Source organism: Chlorocebus sabaeus, chromosome X (genome assembly GCF_047675955.1).
Source record: "Chlorocebus sabaeus isolate Y175 chromosome X, mChlSab1.0.hap1, whole genome shotgun sequence".
NCBI lineage: Eukaryota > Metazoa > Chordata > Mammalia > Primates > Cercopithecidae > Chlorocebus > Chlorocebus sabaeus.
The window spans coordinates 104,639,599-104,653,889 of record NC_132933.1 but is presented as its reverse complement, the minus strand read 5'-3'; the positions used below and the strand labels follow the sequence as shown (position 1 = coordinate 104,653,889).

The following is a 14,291-nucleotide window of genomic DNA, read 5'->3' as shown; positions in this document are numbered from 1 at the left end:
CTGCCCACCCACGCTTTTTTTTTTTTTTTTTTTTTTAGTAGAAACCGGGTTTCACTATGTTGGCCAGGCTGGCCTCAACATCCTGGGCTCAAGCGATCCTCCCACTTTGGCCTCAGGACTACAGGTGTGTGCCATTCTGCCCCTGCTGGTTTGTTGTTGTTGTTGTTGTTTTTAGTAGAGACGGGGCTTCACTACATTGGCCGGGCTGGTCTTGACCTCCTGGGCTCAAGCGATCCTCCCACCTCGGCCTTGGAACTACAGGCAGGAGCCACCTCACCCATGCTATTATTTTGTTGTTATTGTTGTTGGTAGAAATGGGGTTTTGCTATGTTGGCCAGGCTGGCCTCGACCTCCTGGGCTCCAGAGAGCCTCTTGCCTCAGCCTTGGGACTACAGGCATGCACCACCCTGCCCCCACTAATATTTTTTATGTAATTTTTTTTTTTTTTTTTTTTTTTAGTAGAGAGTTTCGCTAGGTTGGCTAGGCTGGTATCGACCTCGTGGACTCAAGCCATCCGCCCCCCTTGGCCTGCCAAAGGGCTGAGATGTTACAGGCCTGCGCCACCACCCCCAGCTAATTTTCTGTGTGTTTTTCTTTTTTGTTTGTTTGTTTGTTTTTGTAGAGATGGGGGTTTTGCTGTGTTTCCCAGGCTGGTCTTGACCTCCTGGGCTCAAGTGATCTGCACACCTCGGCCTCCCAAAATGCTGGGATTACAGGCATGAGCCACCGAGCCTGGCCGATTGCTGCAAATTGAAATGCCCCCCATTCTCTCTAAGTGATGGAGGGCTCTTGTAGTCTCTGAGATTCTAGCTCTCTTCCTTCTAATAATTTACCAATAACCCAGTAATAGCCTCTAAATCCTTTCATATTAGCGATGCTCATTTCTCTTCAACAGAACAGAACCCCCCATCCCTCTGCCTGATCAGATCCATCACCAGAGAGACCATGTTACCTCTGGGACTCACTTCCCTCCCTTTATTTATTGACTGGGGGTGTCAGAACGCCCCCACTGGATACAATCACACAGTCACGTCCCTGCCTCCCCGACAAGGGTCTGTACATCTTTCAGGGTAAGCCTGGCCCCAGGGAAACTACTAACAACATTAGCCAATCCCGTCCCAAAGACTCAAGGCTGCTATGCCCATAGAACCTGTCATCCCCAATCAATACTTCTCCCAGAGACCCCTGGCTCCCTATTTTCATCTGACTTCTCCCCATGTCTTTACTCACGGACAGATAAGCCCCAGATGCAGAAATGCAACACCTGATTCCAGGTGACTGAGTGTGGCCGGCCTTCACTGATTTCTCCCTCCACAGGACTGGAAAGACTCAGGCTGTTTCTCTTGCAGGTCAGACTGCTCCCGGTGCCATGAATCGAGACGACGCCTTTGCAAAGAGACCCAGGGATGATGCTAAAACATCAGAGAGGAGAAGCAAGGTGAGGTGACCTGGAGGGGACAGAGCAGTGGTCCAGGGGACAGAGTAGGGTGACCAGGTTTCTGAGGAGGGGAGGACAGAGGTACTTGGGACAAGGAGCAGGGTCTCGGGGGAGATCTGGACCCTTGGGAGCCTCCCACCCTTGCTCTGTCATCACCTAGCATCCCTGGAGACAAGTCTGTGGCCGTGCACTACATTTGGTGACTCTCACTCCATTCTGCAAGGTGGGAAGAGAGCCAGCTAGCAGTATTAAAGCCCTACTGTGCGGCAGGGGAGAAGCTGGGGAAGGTTCCCATGTTGTCTCAGTTAGCCATGGCATCAACCAGGACGGATTATCATCCCCACTTCCCAGATCCACCACACAGGAAGCGGCTCCAGTTGAATGGCAGACATGCCTAGCTGAGTCACTGCCAGAATTTCTTTCTTTCTTTTTTCCTAGGCCTTTGGTGATATTGCCAAATACTTCTCTAAGAAAGAGTGGGAAAAGATGAAATACTCGGAGAAAATCAGCTGTGTGCATGTGAAGAGAAAGTATGAGGCCATGACTAAACTAGGTAACAGAAAGTTCTAGGAACAGACAAGTCTGGGGACACATGAGCATCCCTTTTCCTGCCTAGGCTACTTCTTAGGCTGCAGAAAGTACCCCACATTTTCCTTTTGTGCAGGGAAAAAATCACAAGGCAGCTTCTGGGTGTTCTGCTCTTCCGTATCCTGTCAGGGCTGAGGGCAGGGGCTGGCCACAGTGGAGCTCGTACCTAGATCCTGCACGTTTCTCTCCCATAGGCGTCTGATGAGCCCAACTGTCTCTGTGGCATCACAGCACATCTCCCACCCTACCTTCCTCCTTTCGCTCCTTTCGGCTTTTCTCTCTCTCTCTCTCTCTCTCTCTCTCTCTCTCTCTCTCTCTCTTTGAATCAGTCACCTAGGCTAGAGTGCAATAGTGCAATCATAGCTCAATGCAGCCTCGAACTCCTGGGCTCAAGCATTCATCCTGCCCAGCTTATGGAGTAGCTGAGGCTACAGGCACATGCCGCCATGCCCAACTAATTTTATTTTATATTTTGTAGATATGGGAGTCTCTCTATGTTACCCAGGCTCTTCTTGAACTCCTGGCCTCAAGCAATCCTCCCGCCTCAGCCTCCCAAAGCGCTGGTACGACAGACATGAGCCACCGTGCCGGGTCTAAGTTTGTCCCTTAAGGAATAAACATTTTGCTTCTTTCTAGGTTTCAATGTCACCCTCCCACCTTTCATGCGTAATAAACAGGCCACAGACTTCCAGGGGAATGATTCTGATAATGACCGTAACTGCGGGAATCAGGGTGAGTAGATGGGAAGGGGCTAGAAAGGGTCTCCTCAAGCCCAGTTGCTCTTCAGCTCAGCTACCTGGGAAAGATCCTCAGGCATTTGTTCCCTCATACACAGCAGGGCTGAGTGAAAACAAAATTGCATACAGAAAGTTGACTACAGAGGCCATTCATAAAATTCTAAAACATGCAAAACAAGAATATGTATTTTTATGGATAATAAGTAAATGGTAAATGCATGAAAACATGAATGCGAATAAAAAGCCATCAAATTTGAGGAGACTGGCTGTAAATGGAGAAGGAGGGGGGCAGGGATTGGTGAGTGCTGCACAGACAGCTTCAGCCGTGACTTGTTGATAGTGTGTTTTGTTTTGTTTTTGTTTTTGTTTTGAACTGGAGATTTGCTCTTGTTGCCCAGGCTGGAGTGCAGCGGCGCAGTCTCAGCCCACTACAACCTCTGCCTCCTGGGTTCAAGCGATTCTCCTGCCTCAGCCTCCTGAGTAGATGGGATTACAGGCGCCCGCCACCATGCCCACCTAATTTTTGTATTTTTAGTAGAGACAGGGTTTCACCATGTTGGCCAGGCTGCTCTCAAACTCCTGACCTCAGGTGATCCACCCGCCTCAGCCTCCCAAAGTGCTGGGATCACAGGTGTGAGCTACTGCACCCAGCCCGTTTATAGTGTTTCTAATATTCTGAATAAATAAATCAGGCCTAACATAGTCATGGGGTAATGTTGAGATGCGACTGAACTCAATATTATTCCCCATACTTTTCTGTGTGTTTGAAATATTTCTTTTTTAAAGGACTTGTTGTTCTTGCTAAACACTGTTAATGAATCAAAGGACAGTTAAGAAAATGTTAAAAGTGAAAAACAAAAAGAAAATGTTAAAAGTGTAGATCCGCCAAAAACTTCCAGAGTTTTAACAGCATATCGATACTGGATAAATATCTTAAGAGAGAGGGTGATGAACACATGACATAATAAAGATCGCTGTTTCTCTGTATTTTATTAAAACCAAATAGTCTTCTCATTCCCAAACAACCCCAATTCTCCGTGGTGAGCTTGGAAGTGAGTTTGAAAGAGTGATCCCTCATCCAACACAGAGAGCTTTCCCACTTGTCAGTGAGCGGAGATAACAGTGTGTGAAAAAAAAAGACAGGTTCTTGCGTAGAGAGCTTTGTGCATTTCAGGAATATAAAGGGGACACATGTGTTTACTTGCTCTTCTGCTCTGACAATACAATCATAAGACAAGGTCAGAATGTCCAAACTGTCTCCAATAGACCTATTACTTCCCAACAAACAGGCCAGATTCTACAATCTCCCACAATCACTACAAGAGATCTGAAAATCCAGTGCTTGAGTATCTGCCAAGCTTTTGACTTTAAAGGAGTGTCTTTATACTGAAAATATTTCAGAGCCACTGGACTAAATCATCCACGGTTCATCACACATTTAACAGCTTAATTGACGTACTTATGGTATGTACACTTCACCCATTTGAAGTGTACAGTGATTTTTAGTTGTTGCACATCTTGAGTGGATACAGTTCAGTTTCCCAACAAATCAATTTAATTATCTGGGAGAAAGTAAAAGATATGTAATGGAATAAGATGAGACTGTGATGGGGTTTAACCCCCATTTGATAAACTATGAGATGGAAAATTCTGAACTGATGCCACAGATAAGTGAACCAACCATTACTAAACGTAATTCAGAAGCAAATCTCAAATAACTCCTCAACAATGAGTGGACTCATAACCCTCTGCTGCAGAATGCCCTGATGCAACAGAAGTCTCTCTAGAGTTTGGAAATCTTTCCCAACAAATTAAAATTCTGATGTCTTCTCTTTCAGGTGAACGTCCTCAGACGACTTTCGGCAGGTTCCAGAGAATCTTCCCAAAGGTGAGTATCTCTCAAATCTAAAGGACCAGAGAACCTTTGTCTCTCCACGCATGTGAATACAGGTAAGAGTGGGGGAATATCAAAAATGCCCTCATTGCCTCCTTCTCCCCATGTCTATCACAACACCTGATGTTAGCATCGACGGCTTGATAATACTAAGAGCTGTCATCCTTAATACTTCTTTTGTTTTCATAGTGATGCCAGATACTACTTTAAGCAGTTCACATGGATGAATTAATTTAATCCATAAGAAGACCTCTATGACGTTGTTTCTGTTATTATCTCCAAATAATAATGAGTCACACACTTCAGTTGTCATCCATATAAAAGCCATGTGACTTGGTGCAAATCTTCTAAGTTCTCTGAGCTCCAGATTCCTGGTCCATGCAATGGAAATAAGAATCACAGTCCACGTTTTAGATCATGGTTATCAGCAGCATAATAATAAAATGAGGCTATCCGGTACAGAGATGTTAAAGAATTTTCCTGAGGCGCAGTGGCAGGGGTAGTCTAATCTAGAACTCCAAGCCATTTAAAGCTCATTCACGTTTGCATTTGTTTATGAAGTTCAGATGTTGCTCACTAGGGCTTTACCCCATAGGGCCTGCTAGAGCTTCTGTTGAGACACCCACTCTCGCAACAGGAAGGACCAGCTGGCCTCTGCTCTGTTACCGGGGTCGCTTGCATGGCTTAGGAATCGCTTTGACTGTTGACCCCTCCCTACTGTGAGCTCCTTGAGGGCCTTGTCTGCACCTGGGGCATCTGGGAAGCCCCAGTCCCAGTCCAGGGGATCCCTCGGAGGCCCCTGAATGAGTGACCCCACAAGCGCAGATTCAACTCTGGTTTAGAGGGTAAAGGGATCTGGGAGTTGGGTTGCCAGTGTGGAGACCGAATTCAAAGAAGGATCCAGAAAGATATTGTTGTTATTACTACATTTAAACAGTGTTTACAAGCTCAGAGAGGACTTTCCCTTAGCCTATTTTACATGTATTGTTCACTATTTCATAAGCGAGGAAGCTGCGTAAAAAGTACCTTAAGGGCCGGGCGCGGTGGCTCACGACTGTAATGCCAGTCGTGAGCCTTACTTTGGGAGGCCGAGGCAGGCAGATCACAAGGTCAAGAAATCGAGACCATCCTGGCCGACATGGTGAAACCTTATCTCTACTAAAAACACAAAACTTAGTGGGGCGTGGTAGTGCCTGCCTATAGTCCCAGCTACTCGGGAGGCTGAGGCAGGGGAATCACTTGAACCGGGGGAGGGGGAGATTGCAGTGAGCAGAAATCACACCACTGCACTCTAGCCAGGCGACGGAGCAAGTCTCCGTTTCAAAAACCAGAACAAAAACAAAATCAAAACAAAACAAAAACACAAAAATAAAAGAGTAGCTTAATATTGTTGGTCAGTGACACATCCCAATGCAAGCAGAATTGGTATGGGTACCACCTCACTGAATTCCACATTCAATGTTGGTGCCTCGGTAGGGTGGTATGCCATATCTGGTACTGCTTTCTTTGATGTCTGGGTTAATTTCAGCAAACCATTTCTTTCCCTCTCTCTTCCCAGTATTCATTGCCCCACATCATCTTTCCCAGCAGCGTTTTGTCCCCTCTCTATGTCTTTACATTTACTCTCCCAGCAGCAGTCTACAAGCTTATATTGGGATCCCTTGTATTTTATAGAAGCTCTTCCTTTTGTAGACCTCGTGAAGTCTTAGAATGCTATTCTACAAAACTTCTGTACACCACACTCTCAATTACATGGAGATTTCTGCTGTTTGCACAAATGTCAGTCTTGAAAGAGTGTAAAGATAAGCATTCTAGCCCTGGAATTCCACCCCATTCATTTAGGCCATTCCTTTCCCTTCTAACCTCCCAGGTTTCTCCTTATTTAGGTAAGTGTAACTCTCCCAGCGTTGTTGAGAACATTGATTAAGGTAATGCGTGTGAAGACGCTTTGTAAGCTCTAAAGCACTATAGAAATGTGACTGATACTGTTTATCTGTGACCTTCACATTACAAAGATCATGCTCAAGAAGCCAGCAGAGGAAGGCAACGATTCGAAGGGAGTGCCAGAAGCATCTGGCCCACAGAACGATGGGAAACAGCCGTGCCCCCCGGGAAAACCAAGTACCTCTGAGAAGATTAACAAGACATCTGGTAAGAGGAAACAATCCAGGAATAACCCCTCTGGCTTCCCTGGCTATGTTCAGGTGTGGGGACTGGGTGTGTGGCATGGATCCCAGACAAGCCTGGGTCCAGGCTGGGCTGATGAGCTTGCCCAGCTCCAGATGAGATGTTAGACATGACTTCCAGAGACACAGACTGGAGTTGACGTCCGTATAAAAAACCACGTGACTTGGGGCAAGTCTTCCAAATTTTCTCAGCTCCAGATTCCTAGTCCATAAGATGGAAATAAAGAATCATAGTTAATAGATTGTTTGGAGGTATTAAATTAAATATAGAAAGCCTGATGACATGAAAGGTGCTCAAGCAATTCTGCCTGTGATGACCTGGGATCATAGCTTACTCAGCTCAATGCCTGATACCCAACACAGGTGTACTTCAGAGATATTGCAGGTTCGGTTCCAGACCACTACGATAAAGTGAGTCACACACGTTGTTTTTTGTTTGTTTGGCAGCGCATAAAAACATTATGTTTACACAACAGTGTAGTCTACTAAGTGTGCAATAGCGTTATGTCTAAAAATGTACATACCTTAATTTTAAAATAATTCATTGTTAAAGATGCTAACAATCTTCTGAGCCTTCAGTGAGTCACACTCTTTTTGCTGGTGGAGGGTCTTGCCTCGGTGTTGATGGCTGCTGGCTGATCAAGGTGGTGGTTGCTGAAGGGTGGAGTGGCTGTGGCAGTTTCTTAAAAGAAGACGACAATGAAATTTGCCACATCGATTAGCTCTCCCTTTCATGAAGCACATCTCTGTAGTATGTGATGCTATTGGATAGCATTTTACCCACAGTAGAACTTCTTTCAAAGTTGGAGTCAATCCTCTCTAGCTATGAAAGTTTTAGATGGCGTCACCTTCCAATAGAAGGCATTTTATCTATATTGAAAATCTGTTGTTTAGTGTAGCCACCTTCAACAGTGATCTTAGCTAGATCTTCTGGGTAACTTGCTGCAGCTTCTCCATCAGGGTTTGCTGCTACACCTTGCACTTTTATGTTATGGAGACGGCTTCTTTCCTTAAACCTCACAAACCAACCTCTGCTAGTTTCACACGTTTCCTCTGTAGCTTCTTCACCTCTCTCAGCTTTCATGGACTGGAAGAGAGTTTGGGTCTTGCTCTGAATTAGACTCTGGCTTAACGGAGTGTTGTGGCTGGTTTCATCTTCTATCCCGACCACTCAAACTTTCTCTATTTCAGCAGTAACGCAGTTTTGCTTTCTTATTCTTGTGTTCACTGGAGTATTAGTAGTATTATTTTCTTCAAGAACTTTTCCTTTGCAGTGTATACTATTATTTCCTTCAAGAACTTTTCCTTTGCATTCACGGCTTGGCTGTTTGGCGCAAGAGGCAGAGTTTTCAGCCTGTCTTGGCTTTCAGCATGCCTTCCTCACTCAGCTTAGCCATTTCTAGCTTCTGATTTAAAGTGAGAGACATGCGACTCTTCCTTTCATTTGAACACTTAGCGGCCATTGTAGGGTTGTTCACTGTCCTAATTTCAGTATTGCTGTGTCTCAGGAAATAGGGAGGCCCAAGAAAAGGAAGAGAGGCAGGGAAGAGCTCATCCGTGGAGCAGTCAGACCACACACAACATTGATCGGTTACGTTCGTCGTCATCTGTGGGCGCAGTTCCTAGTACCCCCAAAGCATTTACACACAACAGGATGACTATAGTCAATAATAACTTAATCGTACGTTTAAAAATAACTAAAAGAGTGTAATTGGATTGTTTGTAACACAGGAATAAATGGTTGAGGGGATGGATACCCTATTTTCCATCATGTGATTATTACGCATTGCATGCACATATCAAAACATCTCACGTACCGCGTAAGTATATACACCTACTGTGTACCCAAAAAATAAAGAACAAAAATTATTTCAAAAGACTAAAAGACAACAAAGATCATTGCAATGATAACATCAAAGCTCACTGATCACAAATCACCTTAACAGATATAATAATAATGGAAAAGTGTAAAATTGGTGAAAATTTCTAAAAAAAGAAAATGCTGTATCTGCGAAGCACTATGAAAATGAGGTGCCATTAAACAAGGTATGCCTGTGTGCCCTTAACAAATACGTGCAGAGTGAAAGGAGGTATGGGTCAGCGTTCCCGTAAGTGAAGATGTTGGGAATCTAAACCTCACAACGGAAGGAGCCAGAAGCTAAAACTTTAATTGCCATTTGGCCTGTATTGGTGTGGGTCTAAGGTCTCAGCCTCTCTAGCCAGAGAATGTGAAAAACTGGGTAAAGAAGGCCTGTGGGCACTTGGGAGCATGGAGGCATCTCCTGATTTTGAGAAAACAGAGCCTAACACTCTTCAACCTACCCAACCCTCATCTTCCAACTCTTCTCCATCATAGGACCCAAAAGGGGGAAACATGCCTGGACCCACAGACTGCGTGAGAGAAAGCAGCTGGTGATTTATGAAGAGATCAGCGACCCTGAGGAAGACAACGAGTAACTCCGTAAGTGAACCTTCGGCTCATCCCCCACATCCCTGCAGATGTGCTATTCTGTTACGGTACCGGTATCCCATCTTGTCACTTGTTCCCCAAATCATTCCCTTCTCATAATTTTCTAGGGTACAGCATTGAGGCTGAATGATGAGATTTCCCATGCTTCCATGCAGGGAGCTTTCTACTCCCTGCCCTGTATATCCAGGGATCCTCCCTACCCAGGATGCTGTGGGCTCCCAAACCCCAGGTCAGCCCTGAGGTGTGGGCCACACCTTCCTCTAGCCTAGGAATGGATAAACCAGGTGAGGAAGTCACTGTGGCATGAGCGGATGGTTCTCTTCGAGGAACCGTGGAAGGTGTGTGCAGGTCCCGAGGTAGGGCAGAATCAGAGTGTGAAGGGTCTAAAGGTCAGGAGGAGTTGAGACTGAGTGGTCACACGGTGGGAACTCACTGCCACTTACTTTCCTTCTCTCTTCTTGCCTCAGCCTCAGGGATGTGACACATGCCCATGATGAGAAGCAGAACGTGGTGACCTTTCACGAACATGGGCATGGCTGCGGACCCCTTGTCATCAGGTGCATAGCAAGCGAAAGCGAGTGTTCACAACAGTGCAAAGTTGAGCGTCATTTTTCTTAGTGTGCCAAGAGTTCGATGTTAGCGTTTCCGTTGTATTGTCTTACAGTGTGCCATTCTGTTAGATATTATCCTTTTCATTGATGAGCAAGACACGCTTAACACGTATTTCGGTTTGTATATCCATGCATCTACTTAAAAAATAAGTATAGTCAGATATTCTCTGCATAGAACAGCGCTACCCTCCTCTCTCCCCAGATGTGACTACTGAGGGCAGTTCTGAGTGCTTAATTTCAGTTTCCTCTGCATTTACACACACACCACACACACTCGCGCGTGCGCGCGCGCGCACACACACACACACACACAGTCACACCAAGTACCACTATAAGCATCTCCCATCTGCTTTTCCCCAGTGCCATGCGTCCTGGTCAAGCCCCCCTCACTCCGTTTCCTGTTCAGCATGTACTCCTCTCATCCAATTCCCGTGTATCAGTTACTGACAGTTAATAAACCTTTGCAAACGTTCCCCAATTGTTTGCTCCTCTCATTATTGTGCACACAGGTCTGTGCACGTGTGTGAATATTTCTTTAGGAGAGATTCTTAGAAGTGGAATTGCTGTATCAGAGGAGTCATTTATTCAACAAAACACCAATGAGTGCGTACTCCTGCTGAGCGCTGTTCTAGGTGCTGAAGAGACATCAGGGAACAAGGCAGGCAGATGTTCCTGACCACCATTCTAGAGGAGGATGTTTCCAGTTGGTTGGTTGGTTGGTTGGTTTCTAGAGACGGGGTCTTGCTCTGTCCAGGCTGGAGTGCAGTGGCATGATCATAGCTCAATGCAGCCTTGAACTCCTGGGCTCAAGCGATCCTCCCACCTTCGTCTCCTAAAGTACTAGGATTACAGGCTTGAGCCGCCGCGCCTGGCCTCCAGTTTTTATTTTGATAAGGACCGTACACTTCAGTCCTGGAGCAGGATTCTGCAGCAGGTGATTGGGCATCTTGGCCTTCGCCCTCTGAACGAATTTCAAGTTCAAGGTCTGGGACGGTCCATTTGGGAATATGTGGGAGGAGACACAGATGAAATCGTCCTCTGGGTAATGTGGAGGAATGAAGAAGATGCGTGCACTGTAGACCCTGTGATGGACAGGGAATAGAAGAGTCCACTTAGTCTCCATGCAGGGGAGCAACGGTGGGAAAGTCCCCTGGACAGAAGCATGAGACTGCCCATCAAGGGTCTCACCAACCAAGGGCCTGGGGGCTGGGGTGGGGACGATGATTTGGGAATGCGTCAGTTCTTTCTCACAGGTACCACTGCACAGTGCAGAGGGGAAACAGTTGTGGGGAAGGGAAGGGCAGAGGGGAGTCTATTTTAGAACAAATCGTTGTGTGTGATTGGAGACATTAAGGCTGCATTCACACACAACGGACTTGAAACACCAGCCCCAGGTGGAGGCAGGATGAGAGCTGTTTTGACTGTCCACAACCCATCACCTTGGCCTCCTGGTTCTCCCCAGCCTTGGAAGGAGGACACTATCATCATTATGCCTATATGATAGATGAGAGACGGAGTCCCAGACAGATGGTAGGTGTCTTGTCACAGGTCCTACAGCTGGCAGGGGCAGGAGGGGCTGAGTTTGGAGCTCACTGACGTCAGAAACATTAAGGAGGACAAGTGTGTGTGATGGAGGGAGGGAGAATTGAACGAGCCCTTAGAGAGGGAGAGTGCAGGGAGGGAGAGGCAGTCGTGGTCATAGTGGGGACAGTGGGAGACAGAGATATGCAGTGTGGGCAGAAGAGGGTCAGGCAAAGAAGCAGGGGATGCCCAAGGCCAAGTGTGGGCTGTCACAACCACCAGAGGGAGAGGGTACCAGGAAGGAGGTTGTGGGGCTCCAGGAGCAGCAGAGGTTCCCCAGATCTGTGAGCATGCCCTGCCTGGCACTGCAGGAAGAGGTGGCTGCCACCCAGGTCAGTGTGGACGTACCTCTACCTGTGTCTCAGAGGAAACAAATTCTATTTTATCCCAATATAGTTCTGTGTTACACAAATGTAACATTCGGCTACTAAATACCGAGAGCCTTATCCTCCATGCAAATAGAGGAGAGGATACCCTGAAAGAGATACTGAAGGATTTGATTTTTCTTTCTCCCTGGGAAGATGGGATCCATAAGTTGGGTCCCCCAGCCCACAAGACAGGTGCAAGGAAGGGTGGCTGGAAGATTGTGAGTCATGACAGGGAACATTTTTCCTTAGGCTCCTTGGGTGTATAAAGCTCCCGACTAACTGTCTATCATGGACAGATAAAGAGTGAATGTGGTCCCCTCTCCACAAATGTGTTTCTCTCCTTCATTATTACTGTGAAGGGCTGAAGGTCCATCAAGTTTTGACACATTACTTTGGTTTGTCTGTCTGTCTGTTTTTGAGATAGAGTCTCATTCTGTCACCCAGGCTGAAATGCAGTGGCGAGATCTCGGCTCACTGCAACCTCTGCCTACCAGGTTCAAGCCATTCTGCTGCCTCAGCCTCCCGAGTAGCTGGGATTACAGGCTCCTGCCACCATGCCCAGCTAATTTTTGTATTTTTAGTAGAGACGGGGTTTCACCGTGTTAGCCAGGATGGTCTCGATCTCCTGATCTCGTGATCCACTGGCCTCGGCCTCCCAAAGTGCTGGGCGCGATGGCTCATGCCTGTAATCCGAGCACATTGGGATGCCAAGGTCACTTAAGGTCATGAGTTTGAGACCAGCCTGGCCAACATAGTGAAACCACGTCTCTACTGAAAATACAAAAATTAGCCGAGTGTGGTGGTGAGCACCTGTATTGCCAGCTACCCTGGAAGCTGAGGCAGGAGAACCGCTTGAATCTGGGAGATGTTGGTTGCAGTAAGCTGGGATCATGCCGCTGCACTTCATCCTGGACAACAGAGCAATAATCCATTGCAATACATTAATAAACATAAAAATAAGGTAAAATAAAATGAAATAAAACAAACCAATTGCTAGTTATTTTTGTATTATGATCTTTGAGCTCCCGTCTTGTTGCCTAATATTTGTTAAGCCAGTTCTCCCAACAGGATAATGTTGGCCTAGTGCTTCAAGATGATTGCTAACACAGATGGAACTAACAAGATGGAACTTGATGCTGAACTCCAGACAAACATGCCTGATTTTTTTCCCCTTCTGACCTCTTTGTGTCTCAAATGTGGCCCATGTCCCTGATACAGAATCTCTTACCTTTCCCTTGTCATGGGACAAAGACAACCGGCCCAGGTCCATCCTGGCATGGAGTGACAATGAAGCCTCACTTTAAGATGGCTATCAGTGAGGTTTTCAAAGAAAGATGTTGATCAAAAGAGGGAATGTGAAAGCTGATCGTGCGAATGAACCAGCTTCTCCAGGGCCAATGAGCCTCATTCCAAAACAATATGTAACATTTTTCTTTCTAATAAAACTTCCAACTTCTCTCTGTTTGTTGGACATACTGAAGACCACCCTAGTCTGTGTGTATGCCCTGAATTGCAATTTTGTGATTCCCGAATAGAGCATTTGATTTAGGGATTTGTCTCTATAATTTATTTTGACTTTGACACAATTAACCAGTATGATGTGTTGAAAGGCCGCCCCACCCCCTGACAAGGTGAGTATTATACTGAATTTAAAAACTCATTCTTGGCCGAGCCTGGTGACTTGCGTCTGTAATTCTAACAGTTTGGGAGGCCGAGGTGGGTGGATCACCTGGGGTGGGGAGTTCAAGTTCAGCCTGGCTAACATGGTGAAAACCCATCTCTACAAAAAATACAAAATTAGCTGGGCCTGGTGGCACATGCCTGTAATCCCAGCTACTCGGGAGGCTGAAGCAGGAGAATCGCTTGAACTCAGGAGACAGAGGTTGCAGTGAGCTGACATCGTGCCATTGCACTCCAGCCTGGGCAACGAGAGGGAAACTCCGTCACGAAAAAAAAAAGAAAAAAATCATTCTATTATAATCCTGATAATTGATTTGCTTTGCATATTACTATGGACTTGTTGAATATCTAGGTGGTTGTAAATTATGCAGAGAAAGATAAAAACAGCAGTGAAGATAATTAGAAAATTGCAGTGTTACTATAAAATAACAACAATAGGGGGAAACTGTAAGGGTAACTAAACATAAAATTGAGATTTTCCTGTTGCCAAAAGGGCAAGAAGAGACCTTTCCCCATTTCACTTTCCTTAGAGCATTTTCTTGAGAAAATTTGTATTTGTAAATTCTTGCTTTGATATGTAAGCCTCTATCCACCCTATAACCCAGAAATGTCTTGAACTTGAACTCCAGGTCTCAAGTGATCCTCCAGCCTCAGCCTCCCAAAGTGTTGGGATTATGGATGTGAGCCACCATGCCTGGTCCCTAGAAGTGTCTTTCTTCAGGGCCTTGGAGCCGTCTC

General features: G+C 46.1%; 1 protein-coding gene across 5 annotated transcripts; it reads left to right on the top strand.

The window, feature by feature from the left end:
- Window positions 1–794: 794 nt before the first annotated feature.
- Window positions 795–9,341, top strand: LOC140710786 (putative protein SSX6). 5 transcript variants are annotated; one of them, XM_073013246.1, is made up of 7 exons: window positions 795–1,438; window positions 1,877–1,991; window positions 2,663–2,758; window positions 4,602–4,651; window positions 6,673–6,808; window positions 8,352–8,424; window positions 9,195–9,341. In XM_073013246.1, the coding sequence occupies exons 1-7, from the start codon at window positions 1,370–1,372 to the stop codon at window positions 9,298–9,300; spliced, it is 645 nt and encodes a 214-aa protein (XP_072869347.1). In that variant the 5' UTR covers window positions 795–1,369; the 3' UTR covers window positions 9,301–9,341. The 5 variants fall into 5 exon arrangements, with proteins under 5 accessions (XP_072869347.1, XP_072869346.1, XP_072869345.1 ...); XM_073013245.1 differs by having other exon boundaries at window positions 8,352–8,506; window positions 9,200–9,341; XM_073013244.1 differs by lacking the exon at window positions 8,352–8,424 and adding an exon at window positions 1,599–1,733 and having other exon boundaries at window positions 9,200–9,341.
- Window positions 9,342–14,291: the final 4,950 nt, after the last annotated feature.